The sequence below is a fragment of the Nycticebus coucang genome, chromosome 19, assembly GCF_027406575.1.
Source record: "Nycticebus coucang isolate mNycCou1 chromosome 19, mNycCou1.pri, whole genome shotgun sequence".
NCBI lineage: Eukaryota > Metazoa > Chordata > Mammalia > Primates > Lorisidae > Nycticebus > Nycticebus coucang.
The window spans coordinates 51,860,843-51,880,041 of NC_069798.1; the positions used below are offsets into that span (position 1 = coordinate 51,860,843).

At 38.0% G+C, this 19,199-nt stretch overlaps 1 protein-coding gene across 1 annotated transcript; it reads left to right on the forward strand.

Annotated features, from left to right (window-relative positions):
* Positions 1-7,874: 7,874 nt before the first annotated feature.
* Positions 7,875-8,904, forward strand: LOC128571612 (40S ribosomal protein SA-like). The gene has a single exon (XM_053571168.1). The coding sequence runs from the start codon at positions 7,957-7,959 to the stop codon at positions 8,842-8,844; it is 888 nt and encodes a 295-aa protein (XP_053427143.1). The 5' UTR covers positions 7,875-7,956; the 3' UTR covers positions 8,845-8,904.
* The last annotated feature ends 10,295 nt before the right edge of the window (positions 8,905-19,199 follow it).

The following is a 19,199-nucleotide window of genomic DNA, read 5'->3' on the forward strand; positions in this document are numbered from 1 at the left end:
TCTGAAAGCAGTGTGTCAGAATCTTTGGTGATATTTGGGAAATTTTCTTTTATAATATTCTCTAGTATGGCTTCCATTCCTCTGGGGCATTCTTGTTCCCCTTCTGGGATTCCTATAACTCATATGTTGGAACGCTTCATAAAGTCCCATAATTCTGACAGTGAACGTTCTGCTTTCTCTCTCTTCTTTTCTGCCTCTTTTACTATCTGAGGTATCTCAAGAACTTTGTCTTCTACCTCTGAAATTCTTTCTTCTGCATGGTCTAACCTGTTGCTGATACTGTCGATTGCATCTTTAAGTTCCCTAATTGACTGTTTCAGTTCCTTCAGCTCTGTATATCCTTTTTATATTCTTCATATTGTTCATCTCTTATTCGATTCTGTTTTTGGATTTCCTTTTGGTTATTTTACAGTTTATTAGTAGTTTCCTTCATTGTTTCCATCATTTCTTTCATTGTTTTCAACATGTGTATTCTAAATTCCCTTTCTGTCATTCCTAACATTTCTGTATAGGTGGAATCCTCTGCAGGAACTACCTCATGGTCCCTTGGCGGGGTTGTTCTGGACTGGTTCTTCATGTTGCCTGGAGTTTTCTGCTGATTCTTCCTCATGAGTGATTTCTTTTATCTGTTTCCTTGCCCTAATTTTCCTTTCACTTCTTCTTGCCCTTTAAGTTCTCATGCCTGTGGACTAAGGTTTCGATGAGTTCTTTTGGACAGGACCAGAAGAGTGAGAAGGTTGAAGAGCAAGAAAGGGATGAAAGAAAGGAGGACCAAGTGATAAGAAAAAAAGAAAATATCGGGCGGTGCCTGTGGCTCAGTGAGCAGGGCGCCGGCCCCATATGCCGAGGGTGGCGGGTTTGGACCCAGCCCTGGCCAAACTGCAACAGAAAAATAGCCGGGCATTGTGGTGGGCACCTGTAGTCCCAGCTACTCGGGAGGCTGAGACAGGAGAATCGCTTAAGCCCAAGAGTTAGAGGTTGCTGTGAGCTGTGTGACGCCATGGCACTCTACCGAGGGCAGTACAGTGAGACTCTGTCTCTACAAAAAAAAAAAAAAAAGAAAAAAATATCGAAAGGAGAGGGGGTGGGTAAAAGTAATATTGACAAAAAGAAGAGAGGCACAGAAAGAGGGAGACAGAGCAATATAGATGTACAGTAGTGTACTTTGAGACAATTAAAAAAACCCCCACCTTCTGGGGGTGCCCAATTGGGTGGTTCCCTGGAGGTCAGCAGCTCTTTGCTAACCTGATCAGACACAGTACCCCACCTCCACCAAGTAGAGAAGAAAGACAAAAATGTTATAAATCAAACCAAAACAAGGAAACAGAAAACTTTTTGGGATAAAACTGGGTGAAAAAACAAATAATAGCGGTAGAAACACTAGCAAAAATGTTCTAGTTATTGAAAAAGGCAGCAATGGGGAAATTATAATTAAACTAGAAAAATTGAGAAAGGAAAAGGATCTGTATGGAAAACGTTGAAATTAAAAAAGAAAACAACATCAATAACATCAAAATAAACAAAAAAAAAAAAACCAAACCCCCCAAAAAAAACACAACCAAAAACAAAGCAGTATGTATATGTTGTTGAATATTGTCTGGACAACACGTGGTCTTCTGGGGTATGAGATGTTAATCACAGTTCTGATATGACTGGAGGCTGCTGATTTCTCAAACCCCAGCAGGTAGACACCCTAAATTTTTCTTCAGCCCACTTAAAAGACACTTTGAACTTGTAAACTTGCTGAACAGAAGCTTTCCCAGGAAAGTGCTTGTCGCTGGAATCACTGCTGAAGTGACTATCCACTTACCCAGTGTGCCAAAACCGGTCTCACTCTGCCCCTGAGGGTTAGAGGTGCAAGGTGGCTCAGACCCCACCCTTAGGCTACTCAGTTGCTTGGTTACCAGCTCCCACCCGGATTCTAGCTCTGCGACCCTGAGAGTGGAGCTTGCCGGGGCAGATCACTTACACTGGCTCCCTGTGGCCCACAGCCAAACACCATTAGCTCCGTCTGGCTCAGAGGCTCAGACTGGGGGCCTAGACATCGGCCAAAGTTCTCCGCACTCCCGCTCAGGCTCTCCCCAAGGCAGTTCAACTGAGTGCCAAGTCCAAAGACACCAAAACAGTTCACAGGTAAGGCCTCGCTGCTACTGAACTTACAGTTGCGGGCGGGTTTAGACCAATTGAATACACACGACCACTTGCCGGTTTTCCACTGTTTTAGTCCTCCTCTTGTGGTCCAGAAGTCTCTCGCTGACTCCCTGTATCCTCACAGGGGTGATGATAGGCCAATCCCACAGCCAGAGATGCCTGGAGTCCTATCTCCCCAGACTCACAGTGCCCAGATGCAAGGAAGCTGTTACTCGGCCGCCATCTTGCTCTCCCAATCCCTACTTTATTATTTTTAAGAAAATATTTTTCTTTCATTGCATAAAGATACCATAATTTATTTAGCCATTTTTCTATTGAGGAACATTTAAGTTTGCCACAATGACCACACTTATATATATGAGATTGCAAACACACAGAGGTAAAAAGATATGGAGAATAAATTCTTAAAAGTGAAATTATTGTTCTAAATTAATTTTAAAATAAGTTTAGAAAAATACACATCTACCATTTTTAGCACAATAAATTATTTTGGCAAAAATTATGTATGCTTATAAAAATCCAAGCAATGAAGAATAATAGAAGAAAGTATTACTTTCTCTAATTCACAGCTATCAAGAAATCATCAAATTTTTACATTAAATAACTATCATAACATCTATTTATTGATGCTTATGTAGAAAGGAAGCCAACTAGATAAATAATTTTTTTTCAAAAAGGATCATAGCACATATGCTTATTTAAAAAATATATTATATTTAATTTTTATTTGGATTTAGCAGGATTAAAAAAACTAAGGTGAAACTGCTGGAATCTCTAAACTTGAGATGAACATTTCATTTTTATAAGAGCTATTAATTTCTAGATGTCCCCTCTAAAATTACAAAGAAATATTCTAAAAATATTGAGAATGAAATCCACTCTTACACAATATTTTACTTTGTTTCTCCCCAAAGAGTTTTTGTTAATTTTTTTTTTTTTGTCTTAAGATCTGTCACTTTACAATCTAGTCTTCAATGATTAGTCCCTCAATTTAAAAATTGTATTTCTGTACTTAATTCATATAGGACTCATTACATTTTTAAAAACCACAGTTTCATATTTTTTTATTTCATTATTTTGACTTATCTCTCAGTTTTCTAGCTGCTTTAATTGATATAGAAGGTGGCCATAAAATTCATGTGCAATTTTTGTTTTTCAAGAAAGAATCATATTATTATTATTATTCTAGTGTTTGAATGCTTGAGGACATATTCAGCTATTTTATAGACTAGGGATAACTTGACCAAGTACAATATTCCTTTTTTTTTTAGGCGGAGTCTCACGCTGTTGCCCTGGGTAGAGTGCTCTGGCATCACAGCTCGCAGCAACCTCAAATTCTTTGGGCTCAAGCAACTCTCTTGCCTCAGTCTCCCTAGTAGCTAGGACTATAGATGCCTGCACAATGCCCGGCTATTTTTGTTTTAGCAGCCCAGGCCAGTTTCAAACCCACTGGCCCTGATGCATGTGGCCGGTGCCCTAACCAGTGAGCTATGGGCACCCAGCCTGTATTACTATCTTTTAGGAGAGAGATTTACAGTGGAAATTGATTCTAGTTTTGCCCCTGCACCTTGTAAATGACTTGCTTTTGTTTTATGAGTGCTTTATTTGCTTTTTCATATTAAAACTCAAGAATTTAATCTGAATATGCCTTAATGTAATTTTTCTTCTAAGTCTACTTTTCTTGGAAGACAGTATACATTTGGGATCTGTGTGGTTACTTTTTCCTTCATTCCATGGCCTTTTTTTTATGTTTTATAATACTTTTCTCTTTCACTTCTAAAAAATGTCCAACTCAACATGAATTATTTTATACTGAATCTTCTTTTGGTATTTCATCTCTGCTTTCTTCTCTCTAATGCTTTGATCTCCATTTCCTCTGCAATTTGACTGCAGTTTTTCCTATCAGAAATTTAATTCTCAGGTGTGTGTAGTTAGTTTTCCCTTGTTATTTTTAACATTGCTATTATATCTACAATGCTATTTTTTGGTTCTCACTTGATTTCCTCTACTGTTTGTTTCCTTTATGTTTTACATTGTATGTTTCATTATCTGTTTCCTCTTAAATGAATTCATGTTATTATTAGGTTCTCTTCTTTCATTCAGTTTTTTCCCCCATAGGGTTTTAAATGTCTTTCATTAAATTTAAATTCCCAGTTCACTCTACTAGTAGAGTAGAGAGGACGGCTGTCTTCTTTCATTACAGAAATTCTACGGGGAGGTGTGGGAGCCTCTATCCTTTCCCCAAGCCTCTTACCCCCTTGGCTCAGTATGCTTCTGTCTAAATTGGGGAATATCCAGGGTATTTTCAAAAATTTTGTCTCATGTGTTTTCCCTATTCCATTTCTGAGCAGTAGAAGTTTGTTGATGAGCAATGAACATTACCATATTTATTCCACTGGCCACAATATTTTAAAGATCACAGTATCAGGTTGTTATTCCTTTCTTAGACTGTTGGCTGCTGACGTTTTAAAAAAACTTTGTTTTGAGAATTGTTACTCCTTATGTTCTTAGACCTGGGTGGGGAGGTGTTTTAATCTGGCATTGCCTTTTACATAGAAATACTCTCCCTTGTCAATGCTGAGAATTATGTGTATCCTCCAACGTGGTGGCCCCATTGCACGTTCCACCAAAAGAGATGGTGTAAACCCAAACTACCAAGGTTTGAAATCTTTGCCAATCAGGTATACTGTATAACAATGTTGTTTGATTATTTTTTGATGTACAGTTCTTATGAAAGAGGATAGATAGAAATTCATTTTCTTTTGGCTTTCTAAGAACTCTTTATCTACTATGGGAAGTACCTTTTGTAAACATTCCCCCAGTTTGTCATTTTTCATTTGTCTCTGATGATAACACTTTTAGTATGTTCATATTAATTTCCAAATTTTATGAAGTCAAATGATGTTTTTCCCTTATACTTTTGAGTTTTGTGACTTATTTAGCAAGGTTATTCTTAGTCCTAGATTAAAAAAAATTCAGAAGCTGAAAAAAACAAAGATTCCTCACTCCTCTCCCTCCATTCATAGACTCATATGCCTGTTAAGCCTGAATCCACCAGGAAAGTAGCTTAGCACATAGAACTTGAAAGCTTTCCCTGGTCAAGACTTACCGAACCTAATAGTCTCTGCTGTGTCTTCCACGTTTGACAGGTTAGGACTGTAAGTGATACTTCACAAATAGGAAATGAGCAATCTTTTTGTGAGGACAGAAATGCATCACAGGCTTTAATTTTTTTAAAAAAAGTTATGTTCCCCATTCAGGACTTTGTAACATATAAAGATGTATAAAGTACAATTTATTCCCATTATTTATTTTAGAGGAAACCAGTAAAATATAATGGCCTCTCTTGTTGGAGGATTTTATTGAGATCAGAATAGGGTAAGTATAGTCCCTCTTTTAACCAAAAGAACAAATAGCTGTTCATGATATTTCTAATGATTTGGAGACTAATAAGAAGCAAGATTGTGTTATGGCTATATGGGAAACCAAGAAGATCAATGGGACTCTAGAGAGAAGAAGGTGGAAAAGTGATATTTATTACAGGATTATTATCACTGTTATCTCAGAAACACATTTTATCAAACAGAAAAAGAAAAGCTTGGTTGAATTATTACCGACATGTGCCATCCCATCTTCTGAAGTGGTTCTGTTAGAATATTCCATCATTATTGAGGATGTTTCATAAACAGGATATTTCTTCTGTTCAAAATGATAAGGTGGAGAACATGTAGCCAAATGGAATTATCCAAGTGGTAGAACATTCGCATGTAAGATAATTTATAGTTCTCCATAAATGTTGTTAAATCTGGGGCCTGTACAATGATGAGTTATGAATTCAGCCCTTGTTAATGTTTCCTTTGCAATACGTGGTGGGAAATAGCTATTAAAAATACTAGCGTCACTATTTATTCAAAGGTTCCACATCACCAGAATAAATTGCCTGAGAGGAAACATCTTGTTCATAATGATTTGGAATACAGAGCTTAAAGTTTCATGTGCTGAATGTTTAGCTTTATAATAAGGAAGCATTCATAATACATGTGTGATATTTGTTAGCGCTAAACATATAGCTAAATGTTTCATGAAAGAGTTATTGTGCACTTGATTTTACAATAAACAGTTAAAACTCCTGGAGGAGATTTGATGCAAGTGGAATGTTTGCTTAGATTTAGTGAAGAGAAATAGTGTAAACAATTCATGGGGTGTAATTTGACTCAGTATTTTTCCTGGCCTAAGAGGCATGTGGACCCGCTTCTTCCCCGTCCCCCCCAACTTTGGTCTTTTTTTCAGGTTGCAATTCCTTTCAGTTTGTAATTCACCTGTGGGGTCAATTTGAAAATAAGTTCAAAAGATTAACGGATGGAAATTGTATGTGTTAGAGCAAAAGACTCTGTGTTTTCTTCCTTATTCAATGTGGAAGGTTTTCAAATCCAACACGCGCCACTTCCTTTGAGAAAGATAATGCAAAAGAAGACAGGTAAGGAGGGCTGAACTAAAACAGCGCTGAAGGTGTCCGTTCACCCGCGGTAAAGGTCTTTGCCTCTGTTAAATTAAAGCAGCCTCCAGATACAGCAAACTGCAGTTTAAGTACTCAAACAAAATGCAGTCTGTAATAACGAGAGTATGTTCTTACAAGTAGCTGAATTTCAGCCAATCACAGCAGCAGAGCTTTGGCCAATCACAGGCTGCCAAATGCCAAACGGGAACTAATCAAGCTGTTGCTGTATGTCACTTCCATTTTCTATCTGTAAATACTACCTGGCGACTATTGCTGGGTGGAGGTTCTGACAAAAATTTTGAATTGTTCTTTGCTTAATAAATACTGCTAAAATTAATTTGCCTGAAGTTATTTCCGTAAACAGTTTTGCATCAAAAATGGGATTAGAAATGGACCTCTAGTGACTCTCAGGAGCATGGGGTGACCTAGTGAATCAGGACCCACTGGGTCCAGCCATGCTCATTAATCTCTTGGAGCAACCAGAGTCGTGGATGAATCATGGATTCAAGTTACACAAACTGTGTTTTGAACTCTTTAAATTTGTTTGGACATATTTGATCTGGACTGGGTTCAGAAGCTGTGACAGAAATGGGACTTGGTCCTCTAGAGAGGCCTCAATTGTCAGACTGATCAGTTATGGGCTGGGGTCAGTAGGTAGATAAAGTTACTAAAAAATAGGAATCATGGATTCACCTGGATCCAAGAAGGCCAGAACTCTTCTAATGGAAACTAATTTCTTGTACAAGAACTACATACCAGAACCTGTGCTTTTCTAGACAAATGGGTGGACCTTACCAAAGGTAACTTAGAGTTACAGTAGCCACAATGAGGAGCTTTATTCAAAAGGTAAACCAGTGCAATGTCTTTACAAAGATTAACAAGACCTCCCTGTATATACTTTGAACCCATCCTAAGGGGCCCCAAACTGAAGACCCATATGCCCTGAGATGTCTGCCTTTATTGTTATCAACCAGGCCATTGGAAAAGAAAGTGCCCGCTTTCACAACAGCCATCTGATGGACCTATTCCCTTTGGCCTAGGATGTTTTCCCACTAAAAGAATCCCTCAAAGACTTTCTTCCTAGGACAATAATTAATAAATCTCTCAGCGAGAAAAATTTATATTTCTGTGGTGGCAGTTTCAAATCAAATCCAAAAGGTCTCTGTGTCTGAACTTTGCTGATCGACACTTGGACCATTTTTAGAAAAACATTCGTAAGAATTAGTCCTGCTTTTCGGCGCCGCTCAGGGAGGGCCCATACGGCGTTGTTCTGGATTCCCACCGTAACTTAAAGGGAAATTTTCACAATGTCTGGAGCCCTTGATGTCCTGCAAATGAAGGAGGAGGATGTCCTCAAATTCCTTGCAGCAGGAACCCACTTAGGTGGCACCAATCTTGACTTCCAAATGGAACAGTACATCTACAAAAGGAAAAGTGATGGTATCTACATCATAAATCTGAAGAGGACCTGGGGAAAACTTCTGTTGGCAGCTCGGGCCATTGTTGCCATTGAAAACCCTGCCGATGTCAGGGTCATATCCTCCAGGAATACTGGCCAGCGAGCTGTGCTGAAGTTTGCTGCTGCCACTGGAGCCACTCCTATTGCTGGCCGCTTCACTCCTGGAACCTTCACTAACCAGATCCAGGCAGCCTTCCGGGAGCCTCGTCTTCTAGTGGTTACTGATCCCAGGGCTGACCACCAACCTCTCACAGAGGCATCTTATGTTAACCTGCCTACCATTGCTCTGTGTAACACAGATTCTCCTCTGCGTTATGTGGACATCGCCATCCCTTGCAACAACAAGGGAGCTCACTCAGTAGGTTTGATGTGGTGGATGCTGGCCTGGGAAGTTCTCCGCATGCGTGGCACCATCTCCCGTGAACATCCGTGGGAGGTCATGCCAGATCTCTATTTCTACAGAGATCCTGAAGAGATTGAAAAGGAAGAGCAGGCTGCTGCTGAGAAAGCTGTGACCAAGGAGGAATTTCAGGGTGAATGGACTGCTCCAGCTCCTGAGTTTACTGCTACGCAACCAGAGGTTGCAGACTGGTCAGAAGGCGTGCAAGTGCCCTCTGTGCCTATTCAGCAGTTCCCCACTGAAGACTGGAGTGCCCAGCCTGCCACTGAAGACTGGTCTGCAGCTCCCACTGCTCAGGCCACTGAATGGGTAGGAACAACCACTGAGTGGTCTTAAGCGGTTCTTCCACAAGCTCTTAAACAAGATGGAAATAAAGGAGGAAAATAAACATCAGTTAAAAAAAAAAAAAAGAATTAGTCCTCTGTGTTTTCTCTCTTCCACCTTGCTTCTCCTGTGGGAGCCTCTCACTTGTCTGAAACTCCTCTTCTTAAACCCCTGCTGACTATATGCTCTGCCAACACTTTCCATCTTTCTCTCATGGTCATGATCTTTGCTGTGCCCCAAACCTTTTTTTGGGGAAAAACCCACAACTGATTCATCTATCATTCAATCTTGAAAACAAACAAACGATGAACCGGTCTCTGGCTATAAGGCAAGATTAGAAGTATCCATGTTGAATCCAGGCATACAACATGCTTGTATTTTTGTACTTGGCAGATGGCTAAAATTTTAGAATGAAAGCTATAGGATCTGTTTCTATCTATATGTTTATGTATGTATGATATACATGTGTGATCTTTTTCTATCTTCTAATGATATTGCCAAAACGAAATTATAGAGAGCCCTGTTTAATTGGCTTAAAGAAAAAGAAGGGCTTATATAAATTTAGTGTCCTCTTAGAAAAATAAGAACTAACCCAAATGATTTTCAAGTTCACGTGACTTGGGTAATCTTTGGTAAATAAGAATATTGTTGGTTTAATTAAAACAGGCATAGCTTCTGAGCTGCCATCATCAAATATAATACAGAAACATGACTTTTCCTACCTAGTTTTACTGGTAATACAAGCTTATTTTATCTCTATATTCCACAATTTTCTAGCAAGAAAAATAACTTACATAATGGCTAGCTATTTTATGTCTCATTTTCATGAGGAATCCAAGTGTAATTGTTAAAATCAAGTGAGTTAAATAGATATAAATGAGATAAAATTCTTATATCAAAGATGTCCTCCCTATACTAGGAGATTTTAACATTCATGTAATCAAGAATGGAAAGTTGAGGCCAAGGGAAATATCACAAACAACAAGGACATAAGAGAATAGAGATAAACTGCTTTCTTCAAAATTTCATATTGTGAAGACTCTAAAGATATTTGAGATCATTAGTGAACATGTTCTGTGCCACACTGATAAACTGTACTACAAGAGAACACATGCTTCTAGAAATTATAATTCATGGATCTGTCAGTCTACAGATTGCTGGTATGACAATTCACAACTCTTTGCCCCCTAGTGTTGGTTGGAAATTAAGGCCACTAAGGGTTAAAAATTCTAATTAATAAAATTTCTAAAAATAATAAGGGAAACAACTCCATATGCAAGTATACAAGGACATTAATATGTGTTTTTGATAAGAAAAAGATATAAGGCATAAGAATATTTTGTTTTGTTGAGAGAGTAATATGTGTCCTAAAGTTGTTTCAAAATGAGAATGAGGAAAAGTATAGGACAAAATAATGAATAGATAAGAAAGTTGCAAAGGTTTGTGGAAGATGAATCTTATGGAAGGAAATTTATTGGGATCAAGCTGGCTAAAATAAGAATGGAATTACAGTAGAACCTCCATTGTTGACCACCTCTCTACATTGACCAGACATGCACACATGTATATAATCAGTACAGTAGGTCTTGTTTCTTATGTTGACTAGTTTGTTACAGCCCTTTGGGTGGTCAACTCACTGAGGTTTTACTGTATTTGTAAGTTCTTCTAAAAATTGAGTATTAATATCAACAGCACACTGATTCAAAACTAGAATTCGTCATTTGTGTTAAAACAACAGTGCTCTTATTAGAAGCATACCAATAGCCTAAGAACCTTATGAACATTTTCCTTACCTTTTAGGTAATTGTCCTAGGAAATAAAGATTCTATGCTTTAACAGGACAATTTCCTGTTTTTTATTGTCTTTACTAGGTTTTAGATCACTTAAGAAAACCATCTTCACCATTAAATAGCTAAAGTTTTTCTGTAACTATGTAACTTTTTGTGTTTACCTTTGACATTTTAAGATTATCAGTTTAAATCAATTATCAATGACTAAATGAATGACTGTTATTTCCATAGTGACCTGTGTTCTCAATTTGATCAAGTGTTTTAAACTTTTCATATTTTTGACAAACTTCACCAAAATTAAATTCTAAATGAGGTCTTTTTCTTGACCTCTAATTGAATTTGGGATTTTCCAGATGGACCCCTGGAGCATCTCAAAAGGATATTTCTCTTCACACAAAAAGACTTGATAAACTAATTTGACTTATTTGATATGTTAAATTATGTGGGGAGTATTATCAAATAATAAATGCCACACCTTCTTTGAATTATATTTTTATGGTTGTGAACTCTGATCAAACAATTGGGCTGGATAAGAATTTTGAAAACTTTAATGAAAAACCTGGTTGGTTTCATCAAACTGCTTACCCAATGTCAGGCAGAACAAGAATTAATTGAATACCAAGGAAATGCTTTGGCATATGTTCATGCTAAGTCAGCCAATACTGAAGTTGTTATATGCAGTTTGAATGAACTCCATAAGATTGATGCAAGTCAAATTACCTGTGATAACCTATTTAATAAACAGTGCTATCCTCTTGAATTAGAGAAACAAATTTAATATTTTAAGATACAAATCTAATGTTAAGCATGGACCCATGGAGAACCTGGATATCTGCCTGGGTCTTCCTGAGTCCTTAAAGCTTCCATTATTAAAATCTCTACATTTTATGGCTCATTGTGGAGTAGATAAAATGGTAAAAATTATAAAAAACAATTGGTACATTAACTGTTCTAAAATTGCTAAAATGATTTATAACTAATGTTTGATTTGTTAAACCCCTAATTCTGGTAAGACAATATAAACCTGAAGGGATACATTTTTAGCACCTGCTAAATCATTTGAACATTAACAGATGGATTTCCTTCATTCCTACCTTCAATGAATTTCTGGTCGTATAGAAGCTTTCCCAGGCAGGAAGACCAATGCCATAACAGGAGCTAAATGGTTATTAGAAATGTGTTTCCCTTATAGGGCATTTGTGCAGAAATCTCCAGTGAAAGAAGTACTCATTTCACTAGACAAGTTGTAAAACAATTAAATAAAGTATTACCAACACAATGGCATTAGGCATAACCAACTGAATTAATTGGATTGCCTTGATCAAGGTATTTTCCAATTGATGGTAATCAGATCTACCCCTGGTAGATAACCTTCCTTATTGGAAGGCCTGTGCCCCTAATAAGAACCTCATACATTTCCTGCTTTTACAAACTCTGACATGACTCAGTATTTCAAGGCTTTAATGCATTATGCCAAAGTATATTTTCATCAGGTAAAAGAAAACCTTTGCAACTCACCAAGTGATGACAACTGGACCTTTTATAATCTAGAATGCAGACACTGGGTCTTTTGGAAATGACATGAGAGAAAGAACACCCTGGAACTCTTTTGGAAGGGATCATACTGAGTTCTCTGTAGCAAAACATCAGGGCCTCGAGTCTTGAATCTACATTTGTCACTCAGTTCAACCAAAAGAGCCCCTCCAGACTCTTGAAGACTCATTGGAAACCTCCAGGTAAAACTAAGCAGGGATGTTTACCCTCAGAAGTATCTCAAATGGGAACAGGTTTCCCAAGATCACAGATCAAGGCTTCTTCCTCCATCACCATGAAACCTTTGCCCACTTTTCTCTTTCTCTTGTGTTTCTTTTCTGTTTATACATGGCAAGATAATACAATAATTAAGATTTAATAATTAATAGCTTCTTCAGGGAGCTTAACTGAATGTTGGACATGTTATGTACATGATCTTAGAGATTCTCAGGTTCACCCTCTAACAATTTTCACTGATATTCCAAGTGTGACTACTGTTCAAATTGCACATCTATCCCTATCTACAGGGCTAGGTATTTAGATTCACATATTCAGATTCCTTGTTTAAATCTAAGAACAGGCAAAATCTATTGTGAGTGTTTGCAGTTAAATTATTCTAGAAATTGAATAAGACAACCCAAAGAAAAAAACTTGACATTTTGTAAAAAAACTTAGAGCCTTGATCCCTTAATGGCGAGTAGCCTCCAACCATGCAATGATTCAATGATGGAGCCTGAGACAAATGTTACTAATATTTCCCTACAGTGACCCTTAATGCATAAGGCATCCCACAGGCAACTACCTATTGTGCCTGTGTAGGGTATATTTTTGCTTTAACAACAACCATATGTGAGGGCAACTTCATGTTTTAATAAGTGGAAAATCAGGGGCCAATGTAGATTAGGGGTTCTAATGGTACCACTGTCATTTCGTAACTACCTGGAAAATGAACATTGATCTCTCCCTCTTAATTTACACTATGGAATAAAGAAGAATTTGTTAAAAGGCATAAATCTCTCTAAATGGGTATGTTTTGGTAGAGTACTCCTTTACTGGCTTGGCATAAATGTAAGTAAAGTTATGATTAGAATCTATCTCAAACATTAGCTATGATAGCTTTACTCTACTGTAAAGGCAATAGTTGCCCACCAAACTTCTCTAAATTTTCTTGCTAAAGTTGTTTTAGATAACATAATTGCTTTGGACTATCTGTTGGCTGAACAGGGGGGAGTATGTGTGATAGCTAACACCTCCTGCTGCACTTGGATAAATACATCTGGTATGGTAGAAACTCAGATGCAAGAAATCAACAAACAAGCTACTTGATTAAAACAAGTAGATTCCTTTTCTGGTTCATTTTTGATGTATTTGACTTTGATAGGTTGAATTTGTGGGTACATACTTTAGTCTCTTAGTATTATGTTCTGGAGAGCCATAAGAGTAGTCTCCCTGGTGTGCCATATCCTTAAATGCTCACAGGTAGCCATCTGTTAAATGTCAAATGGTCTCACTAGGGTTAAAATAACAAAAACATGAAACCACCATAAAGAATCATCCAACTGACTTGATGTCATGAATTGTCAGTTTCATACTGGGACCAAACAAGTCTATTATGATGGTGACAGAGAGTGGTATTAAATCCCAAGGTTTTGGTGAATCTCTCCAAATTGAGAGGCTGGCCAAAAAGGAGGAGAATTACTAAATTAAATTAATTTTGCCTCTGTATGCAGCAAACAGCAACTTGACTAAGCTTGTAAACAAAACACAACCTAACTTCTAATAGGGTCAGCCAGTCATAGCAGCTGAGCTTCAGCCAATTACAGGCTGCTAAGTCATCAAACTTAGTCTAATCAAACTGTCTCCTATGTATCTGTTCATAGACAGAAAAGGGAAGTTATATAAAGAGACTTGTTGCTGGGTGGAGGTTCTCAGCGCTGTCCAACTCATAAATTGTTCTTTCCTCAAGTGAACTCTGCAAAATTTATCTAAAGTTTTTCTTTTAACACCTCTGACTTCTCCCTCCGACAAACCAAATGTAACTAGGCCAGAGGTTTAATGCAAGACAAAAAAAAAAAAAAATCTAATGACTTAATGTCACCATGGCATAGGACTAGCCGTACATTATTAATTCAAACCATGATTCTCAGGGCCTTTCTCTTTGCCCTTTCTTCCAGCAATTATGTTAAAGCAATCAGGTTCCAAAGAATATCTTGAGAAGCCTTGAAAGAGAAACATGGAAAAATGTGAAGGGAAAGTCAAATGGTTTTCTTAGTGATACTGAGGGCTTTAAAAAGCTATATAGTTGCCAAGGCTATCTTCCACTCACCCACCAATGTCCTTTTTAAACAATTCCTGGAAAATTTCCTGTTTACTTGTTAGGAATCTAATATGTATTTCCATTTTTAGTGATTGTGAAACTATAATGAAGTTATTGGTTATTTTCCTTCTTTGAGTCATTATTGGTATTTCTTCAGAATGCAGCAAGACAAACACTATTTTTAAAATTGTCTACCCATCGACTAAGGGTAATTTGAGTTATAATATGTTTTTTGTCTTAAGTATGAGTTATGTGAAATAAGATTCTGAGAGAGGGACTGCTCTATTCTTTCTCCCCGCACCCTCAACGTCTCTCTCTCTCTCTCTCTCTCTCTCTCTTACACACACACAGATGGAAGGAAGGAGAAACAGTTCCCAAAGCTACAGGAAGGAAATAGCCTCAATTGATTGACACAAAACTTCAGATGAGAGCAGAAGCAATTGTTTAGGGAGATGTCTATATCAAGACAACTAAAATTTAAAATAAAAAGAGAATGCTGCGAGAATCCCTTCTTATCTGTCTCTGTATGTGTGAGCAGAGAAGGGTATGAGGAAAAGTGTGTTTCTTCAATGAACACCCTATAGATGTGAAGCATTTTCAAAAGCTCTGTGAGCCAGAAGATGTGAATTCTAGTCTTGGCTTCAGCACTAATTAGCTGGTGAATTTGGACCATTTCCCCTTCAGTTTTCTTATTCATAAGCTTCCTTATGCATGGAGCTGGTAATAAGTGATTCTAAAATTCTTTCCAGCTCTAATCTCCTCTTATTCAAGCTGAGTGTTTTCTGAGTTTCAGTCTGAGACATATCAGAGCTGAGCCAGAGTTGAACTACCAGGTTCCATGGAAGAAAGTTGTGGTCCTGGTAATATGAACAAAAGAAGCATCCTCTCCACTGGGTGTGAGCTTGCTGAGGACTGACAAAGGTTCTTTGCTTGACCAAATTGCTAAGTCAGTTTAGGGTATCTGGTACCTAATTACCTTCCCTGTCTGATCGGATCCATCAGCCTCTATCAATTCCCAGTGATGTCCTATTAGGTTGACTTAGTCAGAATCCTCCTGACCCCTGATATTTCCTCTTAAGCGTTTTCCATCCACTGACCCTTGCCCCTGCCTAGCTCTCTAGTTATAAATTCCCACTTGCCCATGCTGTATTTGAAGTGGAGTCTAATCTCTTCCTCTCATTCAAATCCCATTGCCATGATACTTGTATCTTATACCTCTCATGATGGTTTTTATAAAGCCCTCCTTCCCAAGCTTTGGCAAGTACGATTGAGTACTGTTTTTTCCTTAATGGGAGAAAGGATTTTGAGGAGAGAGGTCCAGGAAGGGGGACTTCAGGAACAAAGCCTGGAAAAAGAAAAAGTCCATTAGCTTGGGATTCTCCATTATCAACTAGTGTGCCATCTTTGATGTATTTTAATAATACATTCTTTGATGCACCCTAGAAGACCTGTGGCTAGTTCCATTACTGCCTCAAACTCTGTAAAGATATCAGTATGTGTATCACTATATTATCACGGTGATACCGCATCATATGTCAAGTCACACTGTGTTATACCAGAAGGGTTTCAAAGACCACAGAAAGAACCCTGACGCTTTCTCCCTGTGGGTTCCACTGCACTGGAGAAATGACCTTTGATGGCATTGACCTGTAGCCACTTTAGCTTGCCAACCCACCCTTGTACCTCTTTGCTCTCCTCCCAGCCATGAATGACAAACTCATATAACTCCCTATTTTCACTCTTTTTTTTTTTTAGAGACAGAATCTCACTTTCTTGCCCTCGGTAGAGTGCCGTGGCATCACAGCTCACAGCAACCTCTAGCTCTTGGGCTTAGGCGATTCTCTTGCCTCAGCCTCCCAAATAGCTGGGACTATAGGTGCCCGCCACAACACCTGGCTATTTTCTTTTTTTGTTGTTGTTGTTGTTGCAGTTTGCTGAGGCTGGGTTTGAACCCACCACCCTCAGTATATGGGACCCGTGTCCTACTCACTGAGCCACAGGTGCCGCCCCCTATTTTCACTCTTGACTGCTAATTACTAGAGCAAAATTGGACAAACAAGCTAATTAGATCAAGGCCAAATTTATTTAAATAAAAGGAACAAAAAGAGGTTTTAAATGAGAGACCAAGGAAGACTACAACAGGTAAATCATCATTTTATGTCAGGAAGCACAAAAAATAAGCACTGGCATCTTACAAACCCTGAGATTTCAAGGGACCACATGTTGTCTGGAGGACTCTGGGGAACACACTTTGAGAACTCTCCCCTTGAACTGGGATAATCTACAGCTCTTATTTATTTATTTATTTTTTTTTTTTTTTCCCTTCACAGTAGCCAGGAACTTGAATTCTGAACAAGTTCAGAGGCTCACCAGCCTCTTTCTGAGTCACTGCTTTCTAACACAACACTCTGATTTTCCTTGGAGCATGTCCATTCAGGCACTGACCAGGATTGAACTTATTTAGTTTATAAGACCTGACAGTTTCATAGCCAAAGGTGGGTTAAGAGTCTGTTCATCAAAGTTCAAATCATGATAAGGGATCTGACATGAAATGGGAAGCTGGATTTACCATAAAGGGGGGTTTTCTTTTGGGAAAGGTTGGCATGTTTATGATACTTGAGGTTATGTGAACTCAGTTTTTCCCCTTAAACATCTGCCACAGGTGCTGGGGAAACACTGCTTGTATTTATGTATGAACATGTTGTAAATAATGTCCACTTTCAATAAACTTTTAAAATTGAAACAGCTGCCATGCGGGGGCTTAAAAACAACTTGTGACTTCCTGTAAGTCTGAGATGACCTTATCACCATTCTCCATTTAAAAATGTTACCCCTCCTCTCACAAATATCTTTAGTCTACAGTCCTATAAAGCTCCTAGCTCTCGACTCTGTTTTTTTTTTTTTTTTTTATAAATATAGAGCAATAGCTTTAAGGAACAAATAAACCATTTGTTCTAGATTTTTGAAGGACCTGCTTGAGGCTGGAGCATTTGCCCCTATCTTAGTAACTATATCCGATGCCTTATAAGTTAAACAAACCCTAAAAACTCTAGTATTCAGAGGGCCTTTTAAAAATGAGTGTAACTTCTCTTTTGTATGTTGTTTGTTATGTTGTAAGCCATGACTGCTAGGACTTTATCTTCTAAATTCTTCTATGAATCCTGAAGATTTAACCTAGGTCAAAGAAGGAACCTGGAAAGCCTACATATGTCATACACACTACTTTTGGGTTTCCAGGCATTTATATGTGTTTTCTTTCTTAACCATACAGGATTTTCTTTTTCACAATTCCGGTGGATTCAAAGGCTGAGAAAGGTTTCCCTTCCATGTAACAGAAGACTCTTCTCACATCTTAGGGGCAGATTGGTATCAACCCAGAGACAATAGGGTACTGTTCTCCTTTTTAATAAAAAAATGTACCTCTTTGAAGATTTTTGTCTCTAAAGATAAAATGTGAACCATGTATCAAAAATAATCCAGAACACATTCGCACACTATGTGATTTTGTGTGTGTGTGTGGGGGGTGTATAAAGACTCTTAATAGCTGCTGGATTAAGTAGTTGAGTGAATGTTTGTGCAGATAACCAGTTTACCTTGGTCAAAATCTCTCATCCTGATGTATTCGGCCCAGTGGTTTTCAACTAGGGCAGTTTTGCTCCCCTGGGGACACTTGGTAATGCCTGGAGACATTTTTGGTTATTACATCTGTGGGAAAAGTGCTACTAGCATCTAGTGGACAGAGTGCATGGATGTTTATAAAAATCCCACAATGCCTGTGGTCCCAGCTACTTGGGAGGCTGAGGCAAGAGAATGGCCTAAGCCCAAGAGCTGGAGGTTGCTGTGAGCTGTGACGCTACGGCACTCTACCAAGGGTGACAAAGTGAGACGCTGTCTCTAAAAAAAAAAAAATCCCACAATGCACAGGGTAGCTATTTTCAATTCCTCTCCTCCACCCCCCAATAAAGAGCCATCCCATTGAAATGTCAGTAGTGCCAAGACTAAGAAATCCTATGGGAAAAAGTGATGTTGAATGTAGGGTTGAGTTTAAAGTGGGCCTAAGAGATAACTTTGAAGATTGCCCTCTTCAAATATCAGCTCCTTGCCCATCATCAGCCAACAAAGAGAATGCTTCCAGGGTACCATGTTAGAATCTGACAGTGGGAGACTGAAGACCTACTCCATTGGGCCATGTTTTGGCTCTTCTGTTTAGGTCTTTGATAAATTTTAAGTTAATATTTGTGTACAGTTAAGGTAAGGGTTCAGCTTAATGTTTTTGCCTGGGGATATCCGGTTTTCCCAGCACTATTTGTTAAAAGACTATCTACTCCCCATTGAATAGTCTTGGCAGCTTTGCTGAAATTCATTTGACCATATTTATGAGAGTTTAATTCTGGGTTTTCTATTGTGTTTTATTAGTGTATATATCTGTCTTTATGCCAGTGCCATATTGTTTTTATTATCATGAAAATAAGTTTTCATCTTATTTTCAAAATTTGTTTATTTTTCAAATATGTCATGACTATTCTTGCTCATTTTCTATTCCAGTTGATTTTTAGAATAAACTTGTCAATTGAGATTTTGAGCAATAAAGGTATAGACTAATTTGGCAATATCTGGTACCTTTATGGTATGGTTTTTACGTCTATGATCATGACTCGTCGCTCTTTTCATTCAAAAATTTCTTTATGGTCATGATTGAAATTTTATAATTTTCATCAATGTCTTAC

Bases quoted from the DNA above. Each gene is read 5' to 3' on its own strand.
- LOC128571612 (XM_053571168.1), top strand. From the start codon at position 7,957: ATGTCTGGAGCCCTTGATGTCCTGCAAATGAAGGAGGAGGATGTCCTC.